The sequence below is a fragment of the Formica exsecta genome, unplaced genomic scaffold, assembly GCF_003651465.1.
Source record: "Formica exsecta isolate Colony F162 unplaced genomic scaffold, ASM365146v1 scaffold672, whole genome shotgun sequence".
In the NCBI taxonomy this organism is placed as follows: Eukaryota; Metazoa; Arthropoda; class Insecta; order Hymenoptera; family Formicidae; genus Formica; species Formica exsecta.
The window spans coordinates 162,353-184,353 of NW_021853436.1; the positions used below are offsets into that span (position 1 = coordinate 162,353).

Genomic DNA, 22,001 nt, shown 5'->3' on the forward strand with positions numbered 1-22,001 from the left:
TATATATATATATAAATTAATTTTAAATTTGTATATGCAATTTGCAGAATAAAAAGATCAGAATGACATTTGCAATAAAATTGCCTTATCGTGAAGCGCGTAATTTAGATTGGCTTCATAATCGTTGAACGATTATGGCCGCGCGAGACCAGACTCGTTTGAATAAAGTGTACTGCACGTGTAAAAGTTCCAGACATTTATCGACCACGTATTTATTTGCACATCCTTTAATGCTTTGTAAGCAAGCTTTATTTCATATACTTTATTTCACATGCTTTATTTTACGCGATAATCTTTTTCCATATGTATCGTATCAAATTTGATTTTGTAAAGTTATACGTCGATCCGCGCGCGTTTTCAGAGAAATATTTAGTCAATGCCATAATATCAGTTTAGTAAGATCGATAAACCAATCATCACTCAAATGAGTTTGAGAAAAATTTAAAAAACATCTTTTTATAAATTTAAAAGGAAACCAAAAGATATCATATATAATATGTCAAAGAGTTAACAATAAATAAATCAAGTAAGAAATAGTAAGATAAGTCGAGAAATTCTTCTCTCTTTTAATTAAGGAGTTATAAATTATGGAAATGGTCTTTGTGAAAGTTGAGTATATTAAAGAACCAAAGAGAAGGATTTCTTTTGGCTGTTTTATAGCTTGAAAAATTTTACATTTTTAAATTAACTATCCTTCAAAGTGTCTGAGACTTATATGTTCTGAGATATATATATATATATCACAATTTTCTTGAATTTCAGTCTTATGACAATTCTTGATGCACAAAAGTTACCGTTTTCAGAGACATATAGTTAGCGTTGCTTTGAAACGTCCCCGACTATATATATTTCTTGGCATATAACGCTGCAGGTTAGATAATGATTTCGAGCAAACACTTCAGGCTGCAGACAAGTGCCACATCTATAAACAAAGCATAATTTGCTCGCATATTCAAAACATTCTAACTGGATAGGGAAGTCCAGCATGAATAGAACATTCACGTGACAGTGTTATATTGTGCTTTAGAGCATATTGCGCATACATGATAAAATGTATATCACATTTTTCTTCAAGTATCTAATATATACACGCAATTAATATGCATAATGCATTTGTTAGTTTTATATATCAAATGTATGTTTGCACTTTTTATTAAAATTTAAATATCTTTTTTCTTGGATAATGTTTCTTTATTTGCATTCTACTCTTACACTTTTAAAATAGTTTGGACAATATGTGCTAAGAATATAATAACTTGTCACTTATTTTATCAGATTTATTTAAAAGCAAAACAAATAATATTATATTATCATTCGTTTTTACTTCAGTTAAATTCCAAATAAAATAATAGTATGTTAATTTCTATTTTTTTAAATTTTTTATTATTGTTTTTGCAGTCTGATAATATTAGTGCTATGACATTCTAATATAACATAAAATTCGCAGGTTGGGGAACACTGTCTCACAAAACTGCATACATTCCTATAGAGTCGCGACAAAAGTGAACGCGCGCGTTTTGTCGTTTACGCGAAGCAGACCGCATGGTCACTCCGAAACTGGGTCTCAATTAATTTACATTTGGCTGTATCCAGTGCACCACCCCATTCTACTAGCTCTCTTGATTAATGGTTTAAATATTCGCGTGGCGGCGATATGAATTGTAAATTTCGTGGAACCCGCGCAAGTGGCCACCATCCCTCCTGCCCTCCTTCCCTATGTTTCTCGTTCTCTTCTCCTTCGGTCACTCTCTCGCCCACTCTTGATGCTTATCTTTCGCAGATCCGATTTAAGCCAATATGAGTAGACATAATTAAGGATCTCCATCAAATTTTTTATTCGCGAGTATCTTGTCTACGATTTTGATTGCAGCGAGATTGGAAGAATGATCATGTCTAAGATATGTGACAGACAAATAAAATAAATGCTCTTTATGTAATTTTAAATTAGCATCATGATACACACGCGTTGCGTTTAAATTCACTACAATGAAAGAAGGAATTTTATGTGGGAACTTTACTAAATATTTAAGTCTCTATATATCATATTCTGTGTGCTATATACATGTATATTACGTTTACTATAACCGTTTGTTATTTGGTTGTTCTAAAATTATAATCTCCGAATAATTTGATCAACAGATCCATATCTGGCCGCATAGCCGGTAGCGTCTGGTGGTTTTTCACTCTGATTTTAATATGCTCCTACACCGCAAATCTCGCTGCATTTTTAACCATCGAGAGAATGGTCACGCCAATTAACTCACCCGAGGATTTAGCGGCGCAGACGGAAATCCAGTATGGCACTCTCGCTCATGGCGCTACGATGGATTTTTTTCGAGTGAGTATTTACGAGCAATGCCTCTTACGTAATTCCATATCACGAGCGTTTATTAAATTTTAATGCGCATTTAGCAATCGGACTGACATTCATTTCACGTTTTCCTCATTTGTTTGTAGAAATCTCAGATCGGTCTCTATAGCAAGATGTGGGAGTTCATGAACTCGCGGAAGCACGTGTTCGTAAAATCGTACGAGGATGGAATACAAAGAGTGAGAGCGAGTAAGGGCAAATACGCACTTTTAATCGAAAGCCCGACGAATGACTACATCAACGAGAGGGAGCCCTGCGACACAATGAAGGTCGGAAGAAATCTCGATGCGAAGGGATTCGGCGTCGCGACACCCTTAGGATCCCCTCTCAGGTAAGGTAGTCGCATATAATTGAAGCCTCACATAATACTAACAAACGTCAATAAAAGTTATTATTTTCATTCTTTTAAATTTTATTAAGATACTATGAAGCACAAAAAAAACCAAAAAAAATTTTAATTGATCACAATTTCAATTAATAATGATTGTTATAAATGCAATATTTTTTTTCTTTCTTTGTATATCGTCATCAATATTCTAGCACGATAAGCTCGTAGTAACTCGTTGCACGAATTAGTATGAATTAATAGTTTGATCTCCGTCGAAATAATTTTACACCTACGTTAACAATTACTTGCCGCTTGTCGTCAGACGGCGGTGGCAGAGAAGACACTTGATATATTTTCGTCGAACAAACAAGAGAGAGTAGATAATTAAGGTGGTTTTGTAGTCATCATGGTGAAACAGAGATCCTCTAGTACATTTTCTCTCTTTACCACTCTTTCATGCGAACACTTTGCCTTTGTCTCTTTCAAAGCTTTTTGCTCCTCGTTCCGCCGTGTTCGGAATGTTATCGCACATCATTACGCGCAATTAGCATAGAAAAACTCGTACCCTCTTTTCCATGCCATTAACCGTTAGGGAACACGTTTACCATCGACCAACACCATTTCGTATCATGTTTCGACAGCGTGTTAACACAACCCGACTTTTTCTGTACAAGCCAGATGCGTTCGCTCTTTCATTTTACATTTACCAATTTTATATTTTCTTAAGCAAAACTAGCCCCGCAGTAATTCTTTTTAGTTAATCTTTTTACTGAAATAATGATGTTAATTATAATTTGATGATTTTATGTTTTATTAATTTTATAATTTATTGGTTAATAATTATTGGCTTCTCAAATAAGCAGGATTTCAAAATATGATATTCTCTTTACCTTCTTATTTTTTGGATACATATAATCATGAAATCAAACAATGAAATTCAGTATGTTAATCTACTGAAACTTTACAAGTGCAGGAATAAAATTTACGTTGTAACTCTAATCATATTCTTACAATTCAATTTTCTGTAATTAAACATATTAAAAAAATATATAAATAAATATTTGTTATTTTAATTTTTATAATGTGACTAGAGTAAAAGTGCCGCTGCGACGGTAATACGCGCAAATTTGCATGTTATTGATTTTTTAACCGCGCGACCCTTGACGTTTCGTGTAACGTTTCGATCTCGCCCCCGCGGCTCACGCGCCGTCTTTGGATCGTTGAAGCAACAGCGAATAGGTAATTGGAGGCAGTATGCAAACAGCAGCTTTATTATGTCTATACACATATCGACAGATAATGCATTGTGACTTCATTTTAATCTTATTTTCCAACGTCTACCGTTGTTCTACTTCTTCTTGTAGATTGGAGCAAAAACTTTACAGAACCGATATTCCTCGAAAACCTTATAATTAAAGAAACTTCCTCCCTAACTTTTTCCAAACAAATCTTGTTAGACGCATTGCCATTATACTTCGATTGCCATTGTTCTTCGATTACTTATTTGCGCATAATTAGATGGTACTTTGATCGTACATATCTCGTACTCTGATATATCTGATATGGCAAAGATGCCTGATAGGAAATTTTATTATAAAAATAACACATTTTCATATATTACGATATTTTCTCCGCAACTCGTGTAGCATATATTTGATGGCATTTTCATGTGACGATGATATGATTCCATAAACTTGACGGTGACAGGGATCCCATAAACTTGGCGGTGCTGTCACTGAAGGAAAATGGAGAACTGGCGAAGCTAGTCGAACGATGGTGGTACGAAAGGACAGAATGCAGGCACGGTGATAAGCCAGATGCTACCAGAAACGAATTATCGCTGAGCAACGTAGCGGGAATATTTTATATTCTCATCGGTGGTCTCCTTCTGGCGCTCGCCGTAGCTCTCTTGGAATTCTGCTACAAGTCGCACACAGAAGCGACAAGAGCGAAGGTAATGAGATGCCGTGAAACGTAGGGGATATAATTTTATACACTCCTCTTATATATACTTTATCATAAAACAAGGTAAACTCAGACAAATTAAGTTATTAAATTAAAAAATAATTTTTTGCAACGCGATAGAAAATTTTCTTTTAAAAATGGATGGTCTATAGTTTATATAATTATAATGCTGACTATATTTTTTATAAGATCTAGATGCCAATTCAACAATCTCACTGAATAATTGTGAAATCGCAAAACTTTTATAAAGAGAAAGATTATATATCATTTACATGAAATGCCATTCTTTTTTAGATACCACTGTCAGACGCGATGAAGGCGAAAGCACGATTAACCATCGGTGGTGGTCGCGATTTCGACAATGGACGGGTAAGTGATAATAATCAAATTTTTTATTATATTCGCATATGCATATTCGCATACGGTATCAGTAGAGATTGTTTGGCAAGAGACGCTTCGACTAAACGTTCCGCCGATCCAAAGAAAATAAAACAATATTACATTAAGCACATAAAACAGATAACATTTAACGACATTTATAACGATATTTGCTTCCTGCTGCGCTCAAACGTTTACTTAATATTACATGCGCGTATCAAATTGCTCGGTAAATTAAATGTAGCAAGTATTGTGTTTGCTGCGATTAATAATAATAACAAAATTGTGCGCATAGTTGACTCAATATATCATACGAACATGTAATTAGCATTAAACAAACTATTAGCTGTATGTTATCGCTGCGATACAAACAGACAAATATCTCTCTATCAAATTACATACTAATTATTGAATTCTTTGTTTAACTATTGCATTAATTCTATAAGAGGAAGAAAGATACCCCGGTGCATAGAGCTCTCGATCGGCGGTGCGTCTCGTCGCGCAATTACTTCGGTCTCGAACCAAAGGTATTGATGTATATCATAAAACATACATTCGCAACAAGAGCATCGTACATTATACATACGCATATATACATGTACGAAACCAATACATTATATTTATACATATAGATGAACGACATAGAGTACGCTTGGCATGCAGTTAGCAGCGTAAACGTTTGACACACACTGTCGTTTAGTTACGCCGGAGTCGAACTGGCTACATTTAATGTCCTAGAGTTTCAGCCTCAGTGTCGAAGAGAACGATCGACCGGAGGACTGAGAGTGACCGATCGATACATATATATATATTGACATACATATATTATTACATATATATGTATGTACATATATATATATATCTACATATGTATGCGTACGTGCGTGCGATGTGCAGCTGGCTGGATGTATTGCGCTCTTTTCTGTTTCTCTCTTCTACTCGGTGGACGTACGGAGGGGGGCGTAAAAATTTGCTCGTTTGCGTTTGCGTTTCGTTCTACTTTGGGTTTTTGTCTCTCTAGTGGTACGGACTGCAGAGTTAGACGGAGGATGCATGCGCCTTTCCCGGGACCATATGTGAGTACTCTCGCCCTTAATTTTAATCCCACTTTGCACACCTTGCTTTTTCTCCTAATTCTATTGCATATTCTCTTCTCACTTTCTCTTTCTCTTTCGCTTTCTGCGTTGGAAGCTTTTGCATGATATAGTCGCGGCTTGGCTTTAAATCACATCACCATTACAAATCCTGAAATGTTATCCGTCTTTTGAGGAGGGATAAATCGATGTTCGTTATACACATATACATACTTTTCTTTGTAAATCATTTTAAACTAGTAATTAGTCTTGAAAAATACCATGAATAATTTTAGTGATATATATTGAATTTATATTATGCAATAAGAATGACTTATTAATATTACTAGCTCTTATACAAGTTTGCATAAATATGTACATATATAAAGAAAAAGAAACAGAAATAAGTAGGGACTTAAAAAAATCTTGAGATCTTCACAGAATTTCCTATCTTTTGTAACACTGATTCCTTTCACAGCGCGGGAAGAAACGAGTACTGGCTGCGGAGGTACCAACTTTGACTACGTTCGCGCCGAAGGTATGACACTGAAGGGACCATGGTGCATCAAGAGCTCCGCAGGAAATTTTTTTGAAGATCTCAGATTTTTTTTTATCTCCCTACATTGCTACGTCAGTGTGTGGATATGTCTGCACGGTGTATCCTTTGCGCTCCTCTTTAAAAGAATAGTACCTAGTTGAATATATATACCTATGCAAAAAAGCTGCTTTTCTCTCGAATTTTTCGCAGCTGCTTAATATTAAAGTTTGTTTTCCAATTTTAACAATCTTCCGCAAATATAATCTTTAATATATGTGTATGTTAATAAGCAATAAATATTCACTAATGGATGTTACAAATTAATACATTCATTTCTAACGACTTAAAAATAAAACCTAGAAATTTGACAAAGTATGTGTCTCGAGGAAGATTGATAAAGTTGACCATAAAGTTTAATATTTTATCAATAGCATCAGTATAAATGTTACTATAGTACTATTATAGATATGACTGTAAAATCTCCGTTTATACGTCAGTCGATTATCTTACGTGTACTGTCAAACTCGCATTCTTTATCCCAAATTTTTCTCCACACTTACTCGCTTAGTGCTTCCTTTATCGAGGTTCTGATCTTTCTCTTAGGATCACTCGCGCTCGTTTGACATGACATGAGTAAATTTCTCGAATAAATCACAGCAAACACCCGGCACATAGCATTTTTTTAAAATTTATTATGCAAAATTACAGACGAGTGTGATAAATATATAAATAGCGTGAATTCGGGGTCACTTTGTTATTTCTTTATGTTTTATGTATTCGATCGATCGCCCATCCACAAGAGAGAAACAAGACAAAGAAAAATTCGTTTATGCGTAGATACTTCTGTCGTGGAAAACTGTGACACAATATTTCATAATTTCATCCCCATAACATAACTGGTCGTATGCTTTCAATTTCTTTATCCGGTATTTATTTCAAAAAAATTAAAACGAAAAATTGTGTGGATAAACCCCGAGTTTACATCAGTGGCACAGTAACTGCTATTGCAAACAAGAATAAAATATCCGCACACCTACATCTACTAAATTAGAGATGCATAGTAGCTAATGGCATTAAGTCATACGTTGCAAAATCTGAATTGAAAAAGGGAAGATGTAGAATAATAGATCTCATTCACGATAGAAAAATCACTTATATAATCTTGCAGTTTTACACATAATTTCTGTCATGAACCACCGCCGAAAATTTTGTCACATATAAAATTCTTATCTTTTGTCAATGTGTATGTCTGGGCTAGTATACCATCGCATATAGTTCAGTTTCCAGATTATTCAAACACGATCGGTTATTAAAACTGTCAGTATTTGCATTAATTAAGATTCTTAATTTATAATAACATATTAACGTTAATTATTATTCAAAAAATCTAATGGGAAAAAGTAACCAATGCATCCAAATTTTATTTTTAGAAAAAAGAATCTCTACACAACAAATCGAATACATAAAAATAAAAAAATAAGACAGTGTTTTAAAAAAGATTAAAAGAAAAAAAGTTATACTCTGTTTATTATTTTAATTCAAAATGTAATCCACATATAACCGGTCTCTAGTGATAATCGAGAAACTGCGATAGGGTATTAGCTCAAACGAGCCTAACGCTACCTAAACATCGACATTGAAATTTCCAGTACTACGCTCCAGCAAACGCGATTGGGAATACCGAGGGCGACCAGGTACACAGCAATACACATACCCAGGTGTAAATCATTACCTGGAGAGCCCGAGCGACGGATCGCCTGCTAATTCGCTGCCCACACCCCCGCCGCCACCGCTGGTGGCACCCCCGCCGCCACCCCCGCCGCCCAGGAGACCACGGAGGAGCGTGACCTTCGCGGAATCACCACCGAAGAGCCCGAAAAAGAAGAGCCCGAAGTACATTTTTCAGCGAAAGCTCAGCATCGCGGCGCTTGATGTAGCGGTACCCTGGACGCCGGCGTCGCCACGACACTGGTCCGGCCTCAACGACAAGCCGGAATACATCACGTAAATGTCAAAACGAACAAAGGCAATGATCGGCGTCTTCCCGTTATGATGATCTTAGGTGTTGGAGTATCGCTGTGCTGAGATATTCGAACGCACTCGAGCCATGACGAGGTAGCTTTCTTCCCGCAATATTGCCCAGAAATTTTTCAGAATAATCCCAACTCGAGTAATGAAGCAATTGGAACATGGAAACACTGATATTTTTATAGAGCAATAATTATAAGATTTTGTATGATTCTAAGAAATCGAAAAAACGAAAAAATTGTCTCTCTGTGCTGTAATATTTTTAACGCAATATTGAATGATCCTGTAGCCATCTCCATGGATGATGCGTTATATTTAAACGACTTAGAGAGAAATTAAGAGACTCTAGTTCCTCTAATAAATATTGGAAGGCGATTATTTTAATACAGAATTATGCAGATGATAATTGGATTATCGGCATGTTCGAATTGCGAAAAACCAACGTTGCATTACTCGAGATTTCGGATTATTTGATGACTGACAGCAGGGTCGATATGTGAAATAAATCGTATCGAAAACTATAAACATTACCATCGGCGACTATTGTCTTTTTCACGCGCTTTGAAGCATATATATATAATTCAAAAAATTATCTACGAATCTTTTCATCCACGGAAAATAGAGCATTGGCCGATCACAAAAACGCCACTTTTTACAAATGTGACAACATACATTCCAAATTCAAATTTTATACAATATATTGTACTGTTTTATAAAAATTAGTATTATTATCACATTTTTTATTATAAACTAATATCTCGAGATTTTTAATATTTACCAAAAAGAAAAAAGCAAATAAATCAGTTTAGAAAATATATCGAAGCATGAGCTTCAGATTTGAAGAATGGGCAGCCACATCCTCATAAATCGGCGGAACTTTTCGTCGCTCGAGGACACACATATAATTAAAGTATTTCCCAAGCTTCGATTAAAGCTGATCTGCAGCGGCGATAGGAATGGAAACGAAAATTCCTGTCGCGACCGAATCCTTTGTACATTGTAAATATCCACGAGCGAATCAAATAAAAATAAAAAACACAAAAGAAAAAAAACGGATTCACCATCGGCGACGATGAAGTCGCGATTGCGATAGTATAATGATGGTCCTGGGATAGGTGCATGTGCAACCAGCAACTTGAACTACACACTTACTGCCATATAACAAGCGAAAAGGAACGCGCGATGAGATAAAACGGCGTTCGCGGGTGAAAGATAAAAAAGATGATCGCGATCGGTGGATGAAAGTCCGCCGTCGCGAGTTTATTATTAAAACGTCACGTGCCAAAAGAGACTGTCGATCGTGACGACGACGCAACTATTATTCTTATTATTATTACTAGTTATTATAATAATTATTATATATAAATTACGATTACCGATTACTGTGTAATAAGGGGGTAACTATTTTGTGCAATGCGCGAGAGTGGAGTCTGGCGCCGCAAACGGCGGAGTCTCACATGAGTTTTTTAACCGAGAGAGACGGGTGCGTACAATCGCATCGATGCGTGAGTGTTGCGCGAGAACGAGAAATATAGTATATAATATATAAATATATAAATATATATATATAAATATAAATTGCAAATATAAATATACATACTTATAGACGTTTATTGAGAATACGAATGTGCGAGTGTCATGATAATGGAATGCGTGTGGAACGTATGGATTTTAATCGTGTAAACGCGTTATATAAGTACCTAACAGCGTCAGATCGCGCCGGTCTGGATCGATAGATGGATACAAGTATCCCGCTCTTCTCGTTTCGCTCGTTTCTTATCGTCTTCACAGAGCCGTCTCGCGATGGAACTTACCGTGCGTCGACGGATCGCCGCGATCTGGTTCGCGAAACGACGTTTACGATCATGTTGGTTTCGTGCCAAGAGACGATATCTCCCGCCCATATAGTTCGACGCTACATTATCTACGACAGGCACACTGCAAATATGTACATTCTTAAGGAGATTGTGATTACGTGAACCGTCTTTAACACTTTATCGATCGGAGTTCGGTGCTCACAGCTATTTCAAAACAATAATGTGCCATTTTGTATAATATGTGAAAGGAAAAGAGAGCTCTGATATCAACACGAGAAAAAAAAATATTAATCGACAAATCTAACAGCTGTTATATGTTTATAAGACATGTACAATTTATTTTCTTGACTATTTAAATAGCACTTAGTAATCAAAAAATTGTTATAGATATCGTGATGTTAAAATATTTTAATTTCGAATACTGAATGTACAGTAATATTATTTAACATTTAAAATACCGAATATATTTCACATACACGGGATATTGTTTATTTCAACGGCGTAGTACGCGTATACGAATAATTCGATATTAGATACAAGAGGATCAAATTCACACAAACAATCTCGCGTTGATCGTATTTCAGATTAATTCCTGCATACACGTTCAACAATATATTTGTCGACGAAACATCGACAAATTGACGCATAAATTTTAACGATGAAATAAATGAAGCAACTGCGAAACAGACTTTGTAGGAGCATCGTTTTTACGGTACAAGCTTAATCGATAATTAGAATCGTGCTGAATTTTAAAACGCTCGGGGACGCATGTCGCATATAAAAATAACCACAATTTAGCTCGCCACAGTGTCGGACGTGACGGCGGGGGAAATCGGAAGCCAAATTACGAGCCGCCACGTGTAAAGCTGATTTTCCTTTTTTCGAGGTGCGCTTCGCCCATACAAATACGCGCTCGAATTGCGGTACGCAATGCACATTTCCAATTCCCGTGTAAATATCGCAAAATACCATCGGATTACCAATTTGTTGCGAAATCATTTTACATTGCGTCTTGCGATCATTGAAAGTTTACACGCGGCAAATTCGTCATTCTGTTTCATGTATTCGATAAACACGATTTAACAATAAAATAATAATTTGAGAGTTTATTTCTTAAGAAAAAAGATAAGGTATATCTAAAAACTTTTGTACATTGATATCGTTCATGATTCAAAATCGTTATAAAATCAATTACTATATTTTAAAATATCTCTCAAGTATTGTATCTCTATTGCATTTGCCTAAAATATATACGAATCCAGTGCAAAAACAATTGCAAGAATTAAAAAAAAATCGTGCTAATTGAAATATAATCCCGAAATGTAAATTATATCCTTTCGTAGAAAAAAAGATTTACTCGTGGCGGCCGTCGAAAGCGATCAATCTATCATATCGTCAGACTTTCTTATTACGAATAATTGTTATCTATCACCGATTAATAAAGCGATAGATAATGCGTCGGATATTAAATCGTTCAAAGAAAAGCAAGGATAATGATAAACGTCGTGCATAATGATGTTACAAGGTGGCAGTTTTCAAAAGGGATCGAGCGTCGAGCGAAAATAGAAACCATCCCAAGAATATATCGAATGCCCAATGTGATTAACTAACAAGTGTATATCGCGCAATCACGTGTATGCGCGAGTGATTTAAGATAATCGAAAAACCGTCGGCGCGCCGTGCAATCGCATCGACGTGTCCCGATCGTCCGTTATCGTTAACGTTTCTCGTGTTAATGTTCATCGTGACACTTTTTTCTATATCTCCGAACTCACGACGAAAAAAAAAAAAAAAAAAAAAAACGTCGCGAAGCAATGTAACAAATCTGGCAATGCAAAGTTGCATGTATGAGCCACAAAACCGCGCGCGAATATGCAATGTAATGGATGTCCCACCGGATTTCCCTCGTCCCTGCACCGGAGACTCGACGATACACGTCTTCAATGGATGGCTCAAGATATTCTCAAACATTTTTAATTTTATTTGGAATTTTATTTGGATCCAGATGGTGAATCCGATCGAAATAAATCGATCAGTTCGGCTAATGATCGTTGCAGAAACTTGTATTCGCATTTGTTTATCCAAATTATCATCCAGAGGAGACGTGCAGAGACAGAGAGTTTTGCATTTTCGTGTATAACTATTTGATTACGTTTACATGTATAATTGTGTGCTTATGTGTTGCTCCGATTTCCCAGGGAGCAGGAAATATTCGGGGACGTTCCGCAATACTCAACAAATTAATCTCCAGTTTTATACGTCGCGATGATACTGAACGAATATTTCATTTTGCTCGATGCACTTGCCGTACTCGTCAAAGTATACAATTTACAAGAACGGACTCTATGATATCTTCGGGACAAGATGCCCCCAGTATACAAGAATTGAACTCTATGTCGAGCAGAATGTCTGTAGATATATCCACGTAACAAGAAAAACATAAAAAAAAAACACGTTTCTTGCATCGACAAGCGCAGCGTTGACACGTAGACGGAACGAGATCGCGCAAGAGAATAAGAATTTCAACGGCAAGGGAAAGGGGGAAAAGAGAGAAAAATAGCGTCTTCCAGTTTGCGCTTTCATTCATCGCTGCATTCCACTTACGCTTGTACCTTCGATTCAATACTTCGTTATCCCCCCGTGCCATCCCGTGGCGTGATACGATCGACTCCCTTGTAAACCATTGTATACCAATCAAATTTGTCACAATACAGGATCGTTTATTTAAATGTAATATGTAACATATGTGCCAAACTGATCCCGATCTATCCTACTTCATCTCCTCTTATTTCAAAGCGAAAGAGTGCTATATATTTCCAATTTCTTTTATTAATAAACAGCTTCAATTAAATTTCCTAAAAACAATTAATTTTTTTTTGTTATAGATAACGGAATTTTTATTTGTGCAACATTTAAGTTAATAAATAATTCGTATTTTTATCTTATATCGCAATTTATGAAAACGTATTTTCTAGCAAGTCAGGTAATTCTGCTACGATCTACACCAAGAATGCGAAATAATGCATTATCATACCCGCCATTAATCATATGGAGCCTTGTCTCGCAGTCAGCTTTGCACTTTATACAATTCATCATAGTTTATTAACTTACATGACGGCAATTACGTTTTTCATCATGGAGGAATACTGAGAACGTAACTTAGTTATCGGCGAATCGCGGTATTCTAACACAATTTCATAAAAATTGAATTTCTTACACTAACACATTTATGTCACTTTTTCTTTGTAGAACTTCAAAAACATCGACTTTTAACGCGCGCAAGAAGTTAGTATTTCATTAACGAACAAATAGGGCACCAAGGCTACTTTAAATGGCAATTGCTAAATTGTATCTAATAATTTAGATAAAAACTCAGAAGATAAAAATTTCTACACATTTTTGCTGCTGCTTGTTGTCTAGATTAAATCATTGTAAAATATTTTTCTGTCGTTAAAATATTCTTTTTTAAAATATAACTGTTCTCCATTTAAGACATGTTACGAATGATGTTTACAGTTCTTAACAATTTTGATATACACAAATAAAAACTTAAATCGATCATTTAAATCAAAATTTATTTATATAAAATATGTTATTCTCAATGTATACGTGTCCTTTATAGATATCTATATTAAAAATAATTTTATTTTTTTACCACATGATCACATAAATAGCATTATTTTTTAAGATTCAGAAAGTAAAATATTTTACACAAATATATAAAGTCCAGCCGCATTGGTATGCTAACCGCATTGGTATGCTAACCGGGTGACCTCATTCTTGAAAAGCGTTTCAAGAAGTTCAGCAGAAGCGATCAAATCCTTCTTTATGGCTAAGGATATCGTAGAGATATCGCTTCGCGTTTCCTAGCTAATTTTCTTTGCCGGATCTTTGGTTTAGTTCGCGAGACCAAAAGCAGTAAAGATTCCGGGGCCGTCGTTGGTTCGATGCATTTGCATTCGAATTATTTCAGTCAAATAGCTAGTGATCGATGAGCCCACCGTTTCATCGTTGAACCGGATTCAAACTGATTTTGCTCCTGTCTCATTCAGATGCTAATAACGGGCTTTCGATCGATAGCGACCAATCGCGAGTCAGGACGGCTTTCGAGATTTTTATATATGCGCCACACGATACGATCATCGATAAACATCAGTCGCGATAATTTAAACCGTCCAAGTATGTAATTTATCGATCGTGTCCCCGTGCTCGTTTTTTTATATCGCAGAATAAAATATATCAATTATAAAATTTTTATTTTATAAACAAGAAGATTGCATATATTCTCTACATGCGACAAATACATACATATAACGTGCTACGAATATTAATCTGCGTTTTTGATAATTATTACAATAGCAGTTCTAATATATCATTAATTATTATCTATAAATCTATACATTACTTAAAATACAAGTGAAAATCGTGATTTTTTGAAGTGCTTGCAGAGATACAGAAAAAAGAGAGAAATAGAGATAAATGGGAGAAAAAGAAAAGAAAAAGAGACATTGATAAATAAGTAATAATACAAAGAATGATTGCCGCGATTAAAATCTGTCAAATAAAATGATGTCAGATGCATTATGCATGCTTATATGTGTATATAATAATATTCCATTTGACGTTAAACATCGATCGTTGCAGTCAAAAAAGTACTCCGTAAAAAAAAAATAAGAATATATATTCTTTTGATAAATTGTTCATCAGATATAAAATATAACAAATACTTTGCTTATGTGTTCTTAGCCACAATAAAAATTTTGTCATCTAAATGAGAAATTTATTTCAAAGGAAAAAAATCATTATATATTTATTACGTCTATTATTTGTAACTCTATATCAGTAATTTTATCGGTATCACGGTATTCTAAAGAAAGATATAAATAAATAATAGAACCTTAATTCTTTCTCTTTCTCTCTCTCTCCTCATAATTTTAAATTTTTACATTTACAGGATCTGAATTTTCTTGATACAGAATATTATTAAAAATTTATAGAAAAAAATAAATTTGCAAAGAAGAAATCGACTTCAAAATTTCATCGAGCAATTGGACGAGAGACGTCTTGATAATTTTGGAACAGTTTTGTATACATATATTTCCCTATGACTGTAATAGAGAAAATGCTTCGAAACACATTTATTTTAGCTACCATTGCAAAAATGAACGACATCTCATAATTCCTTTTCAAAGATGGTTATATTGATCAACTATCTCGATTTTCGTCGAACATCTCCAAACGGCGATTCAAATACCAATAGCACGTTGACAGCGGGGCGATCACGATGGCACGATGCCTGAAGTTCCTTTGTCGACGACGCTGATCAGACGTTGTTCGAACCATCGGCACGAAAATTTGGCGCTTGCGCAATTGCGTTGTTTATATCACCGAGCGAAAGGAATGGCAAGAGACACAGGCCAGACGGAGAGAAAGAGATAGAGCGAGAGAAAGGGAGACCACGATCAACCAGGCAGGAGGGTAATTGGAGAGAGAAAGAGATGAGCCACGAAGTGACGAGGGTGCGAGATGGTGTGGATGCTAAATATAGACAGGGTTGCCAGGTTGCAGAAACAGCCGCCGCCCCTTTGAGTACTGGGACCAGTACTCTGTTCAGCTCGAGGGAGGGGTGGAGGGGAAGGGGAATCGCGGGCGACGGGGATGGCAGGGAACTAGCCGGACGGGCAAAGGGGTGCGGGATAAAGCGAGAAGCGCAAGGTCGCGTCATTGATCGTGGGTGGAAGGGGTGGCGACGTGACGCTCCTAGTGACGTCATGGCTTGCTCGAACCCCCTCGAACTACCCGCAGGCGCCCTCTCGTTTGCAACCCCTGGGCCGGGCCGCGACTTACTGCCCCGTTTGTTGCCTCGCCCTGATACCCAGCCTTTCATGCGCTTGCTATCATTCCTCGCTTCGCCGATATCTCCTGTCAAAGTTTTCATTTTTTTTTTTAGATAGACTCTTCCCGCTTTTACTTCATACGTTTTAAGTAAGTATACATACAATTATATCACATTTATTCACCCGAGATTCACTCTCTCGTTCAAAACAATATATGATTTCTCTTTATCTTGCAACGCGCGTATAATATAATTCTATTTTATATCACATTTATATTAGTAAATTTTCACGCGGTACTTTCTTTCACGTCGCTTTCTCCTTCTCATTTTGCTAAATTTTTAAAATATGTACGATTTATAAAATTTGATTTTAAAGTAAACTAGAACGAGAACCGTGTATGCGCCTTCGAACCATTCGTCATTCTATCTTTTACGATTCCCCGTACAAAAAGTAAGAAGCAGTAGTTTGAAATGCGCCGCTTGACGTATCCCGATGTATATAAGGTAATGGAATCTCAAGAGGTGAAACGTTAACGCGCGCCCGAGGAGGGAAAACGGGACGCGAATGAGAGCTGCGATCTCCCATAGCGCGCGTATAACGCGCAGCTTTTCCACGGATAGTTTTGGATCCCGGCAGGCTCGCCGGCTCGCTCGTTCCTCCCCGTGACGGGTATAAATTATGCCGGTGGCCTATTTACATGGCTGCCATCCTGCCCAACCCGACCCGGCCGCTCTTCAGAGATACCTACTTATACGTACGTACCTACGTCTATCCGCATTCAGCGCACATTCGATAATGAAAAGCAGAGGAAACAGACAAGAGACATGCTTCTTCGCTAAATCTTCGAGCAAAGATAAAATACAGAAAGAGAAAGAGAGAGAGAGAGAGAGAGAAAGGAAGAAGAAGATAGAAAAAACATATATAAAAAAAAATCGTATATAATATTGACGAACTTGAGCGTCGTATAATATATATTTAAAGAACTTGGAGTCAATTTAACAACATTTTTGTACAATCAATAACTAGCTTTAAAGTTATAAACAAACTAAAAGAATTTATATAAAATAATTTAAGACAAAATCTTAATATAGAGCATTATTAATTCAATCGGTTTTATTTTTAGCTGATAAGAGTCTAAATTTGAAACTAAATTACCAATGATCAAGTAGCTACAAAAAGAAATGGTGTAAAATTACATTTTATTATTAACAAAAAAGATTAAATTATAAATTGATCAAGAGAGAAAGAAAGAGAGAAACTCTCGAATAAAAGAAAACAATAGTGATAATTCTAGAACATTTTCTACGAAAAATAAACTAGTGATGTATAATTAAATAGAGAGAAACAAAAAAAAATATAAGAGCAGAACTCAGGCAAAGACACGAAATAATAAGAATAAAGAAAGAGAACAAAAAAATAAAAATAATGATACATAAGCTAAAAGAGGATCAAAATATGCATAGTGTGCAGAAAGAAGAAAGGAGAGCGTCTACGACAAGGACCGGAAGAAGAATTATATGAGAAGATAGCGCAAGAATAATGTATTCCAATAGGTCCCTGTCTCGATTTGCATCAAACTATCGTTACCTGTCTCGCGAGCGATCTTTGTCGGATTAAATTAAAAGTACTGCGTCTGTGGAAAGTTCCGAGAAAGCAATTAAAGTATCGACCAAAGTACCTGATGGCGCGGAATATCCCTAATATGCACTATAAGAGAGTCTGGCATATTATTGCTTTTAATAAGGACAAGCTAAGGAACAAGTTAAGGCGATCAAGGCAGATTAAAGGACAAAGATATGTCTGGAACTCCGCGAATGTCCGCGAAACTCATACCCCAAACCAATTAGAAGCAAAGTACCAAATGGAAAATTCAAGAGACCAACTATCCACTTTGTTGAAGAGCAAGTTATTCATGGCGGACAAAGGCAAAGACGATGATGAACAGAGCGAAAACTGATGGGGCTAGGGAAACAGTTACCTCGTAATTGAATTATCATTCGTTATCGGCTGAATAAAGCGGTCGTATTGTTAGGCGAAAGAGAGACACAGCCTGCGCGCAATTACAAGCACGTCATGAATGCTGAATTAAAATACAACAAAAAGCACCGAGTTTGGCTAAATAAAAAATTAATTCTCTAGCCGAACAATCGCTTGATAAATGCGAGTTGTTTTGATACGCCAGCGTTTCAAGATTTTATCATCGATATGTATACAAAATTTTACACTCTAATTGTAAGATACATATTTGAAGATGCATTCAATGGAGGTAGTAATATTTGTAATGACATTATTTCACAGACAAATAAATTTTGTTTAAGAAATGTCGAAAGATGATTTTAAAATTTATTTCTTTTTTACATCGCATAATACATTTTCTTTAATTTTTACTTTTAATTTTAGTTGTGATGCTATCAATAATTTCCTTCATATATTTGTAAAAGAGATTTATTAAATACGTTATAGTCGGAATTTATCGCGAGCGACGGAAGTATCAGAGAGGGACAAACTCATGTCCTGCTTGATCATGGCGCTTGGCCCCTGTTGAATTAATTATAGTTAATTGGCAATTACCTCGTTGCACCTCCTCATACGACGGAGTGATGTTGCAGCGGAAAATATATTTTCGGCGGGATGCACGATCGTGCACTTGACGTGGCTCGCAATCCACCTCGCCTCACATTGTGCGGCAAAATTTAATATCGGCGCAATAGAACATGACGCTTTAATATATAACAAAAATAGAATAGAAATGCATTGACTACGTAAACGCAACTGATAAATGAGTGACCTATTCATTTTATGTATAAAATTGCGCATTATTGTGCAATAATCAAGAGAGACGGTAGTGTCAAAAAAATCATGGAAACATTTTTTGTTATATATATACATATATAATATAAAATGTGATTTCAATAAATTACTTATTAAATTTTAAATAATAGTTTTTGATCAAAATTGTTATGTTATCTTCAGCCGAGTGACCATAAAATCATGAAAAAATTAACGCTGCTAATAATTAAAACTTTTTAGAAAATAAAAAAATTCTTCAAAGATGGAGATATTAACTTTGCCCTCATAAAGACAGCATGACAAATTGTAAATATAACAAATTTTAAGCCCGTTTTTTTTGTTGACTAATTTAAATAAAAGAGAGATGTAAAGAAACTTTTCGTCTTCTACTAGTGAACGTACCCGAAAAAGTTAGGAAGTTAGGAAGGTGTTAAACAATGGCTTGAAATTTTGCAAACGAGCTTCTCTTGACTTTTCTTTCAATGTATCTTAATAAATTTTATTTAATTTTAATTCTTTTATTAATTATATGACTAAACACGAAAAGTATAACTTTTTATTTCGTTTTATTAATTGATAAGATCCCATATATGAGTACTATATATTGAGAATATTAACCAGTTGTTTTTACGATCAACATATAAAAGATTTAATACAATGAGAAATACTATTTAAAACGATATATTGAATTATAAAATATAACATAATTATAAAATATTATTATTATTAATATTATTAGCGGCTTTTATACAACTGCAAGCTATCTTTTCATTTCTAGTCACCATACATTCCATGCAATCCAACGCATATTCTTTTTCGAATTCTCGAATTGTTATGGCTTGTCGCATTTCCTCGTCCCAAGATCGTAGGGCCTTATCATACTCCTTTTTTTTGTGTCCATCGGAATATTTTCTATGGTCATTCGTCCTCAGATATTCTTAAAAGATAACTAAACCACTGAACTTTCCTTTCCTCTATCCTCTTAATTACTTTCTCTTTTGATTCTATTTTATACAAAAATATTATAATTATTATAAATATTATAATAATTATAATTATGGTATCTCTCTTAGTCTGACTCTTCCCCTTCGACCTATCCGGCATGGATGACCCTACTGGTAACTATGTTACTGCCGACATAACTCTCAGGTTCATTAGAGTACTCAAACCTCCTCACCCGGCAAATGCCTTCGTTAAGGTGGAGATACCATCGAGGAGGAAAATTTTTTTTAATTTTCTTTTAATACAGGATTTTCAAATTTATCCAAATAAAAGATATAATATACACAAAGAGAAAGAATTATAAATATATAATATATAATTACAAAATGCATATATAATGTATAATTACAAAAATATATTACAAAATATGATATATACAAATTTTAATACAAAACAAATTATATTATTAATAACGTATATTACAAAATGTAATAATATAATATTCTATGTGTAACGTAGAATTAATTATATTGTACAAATATATATTAAAAAATATGATACAAAATTTGATACAAAATATAATTTAAAATTTAATACAAAATTATTATGTGGTATTACACGAAAATATCCAAAATATTCGTATAATACAAATTTACTAGAAATTTCTAGATCAGACAAAGCTGGTTAGCGACGATTAATTACGCGATATTTATTATTAATAATTGATTACAATTACAGAACTTATTAAGTTTAATATAAGGTAAACAATCGCGACTAAAAGAATCATTAATAAAATTATCAATCGTCTCTTCATTGTAAAAGAAAATTTCAGACTTTCAAAGAAAATATTTAAGACACAAAAAGATAGACAAAACTTCGATGTAAATCAATGATTAAATTGGAAGATAAATCGCGCTTTAAAATTCGCGAGCGAATGCAACGAATAAATAAATACGATAATCATAACATTCAATTGCGATACGCTTAATTTCTATAATAATGAAAACACAAAACACACACGCGCGCGATATAATTACTATCACTTTATTTAAAGACATTTTTCAACAGACATTTTCTGTAATATAAAATGTTTGTGGATATAGAACTTAATACTCAATTTATTTTCAACTACGTGATTTTATTAAATTCCGCGATGAAGAATAAGATATATATCCCGACAATTGATTAAACAAGATAAAATGGATCTTATAAATCTCAAGATATTGTTATAAAAAATTGCGTTATCGCCGCGTTCAATGGAGAATAACTGATCTAGCGATTTGACCAGATCAAGGTCCCTCCGCCAAGTGATACGCCGGTTAATATCCGACAAAGAGAAGAACGATCCTAAAGATGGAGAATAATCAACGTTTTGTTTCTATATCAGATCCCGCAAGATCGATCCGCGAAGAAAAGTTAAGTGATCTGTTAAACGTCAGGGACTTCGCTGTAGGAGGGAACGAAACCCGGATCTTCCGGACTACTCCCAATAGCAATGATTTCGGTAACAAATCAACAACAGTTACCATCATTATTTTTCTCCATTCGCAAGATTGAAATTTGTGCAAGAAAACGTGTTCTTCCATTTATTAAGAAATATCTCTTTATTGAAAAATGAATGGATATAACAATTTTTATGGAAATGTGATCGCCAGGAAAATCTGGGTTTAATTCCAACCCTGCAATGAACATCCCTAATTTTTAACAGGGCACCAAACTAGACGTCGCGGATGGATCTTACAAGAAATGATAAGAAATAATTCTCCACGATGAAGATTGTTTCGACTCATCGTCGGTACGAACCACACAACTTTATTACCGTTCACCTGACGAGAGGGATAGCGATAAGGCCCCTTAGCTAAGACAGCGATTGTGGTAACAAATCAACAACAGTTACCATCATTGTTTTTCTCCATTCGCAAGATTGAAATTTG

The 22,001-nt window shown here is 35.0% G+C and overlaps 1 protein-coding gene across 1 annotated transcript in view; it reads left to right on the plus strand.

Moving 5' to 3' along the window:
- The window catches only part of LOC115243046 (glutamate receptor 1), a 70,930-nt gene extending 57,703 nt beyond the window's left edge, over positions 1 to 13,227 (plus strand). Inside the window, exons 12-16 of the mRNA XM_029819720.1 lie at positions 2,140 to 2,338; positions 2,458 to 2,702; positions 4,407 to 4,653; positions 4,959 to 5,033; positions 8,303 to 13,227. Coding sequence (XP_029675580.1) covers positions 2,140 to 2,338; positions 2,458 to 2,702; positions 4,407 to 4,653; positions 4,959 to 5,033; positions 8,303 to 8,377 — 841 coding nt within the window. The 3' untranslated portion in view covers positions 8,378 to 13,227. The remainder of the gene's footprint in view (positions 1 to 2,139; positions 2,339 to 2,457; positions 2,703 to 4,406; positions 4,654 to 4,958; positions 5,034 to 8,302) is intronic.
- The last annotated feature ends 8,774 nt before the right edge of the window (positions 13,228 to 22,001 follow it).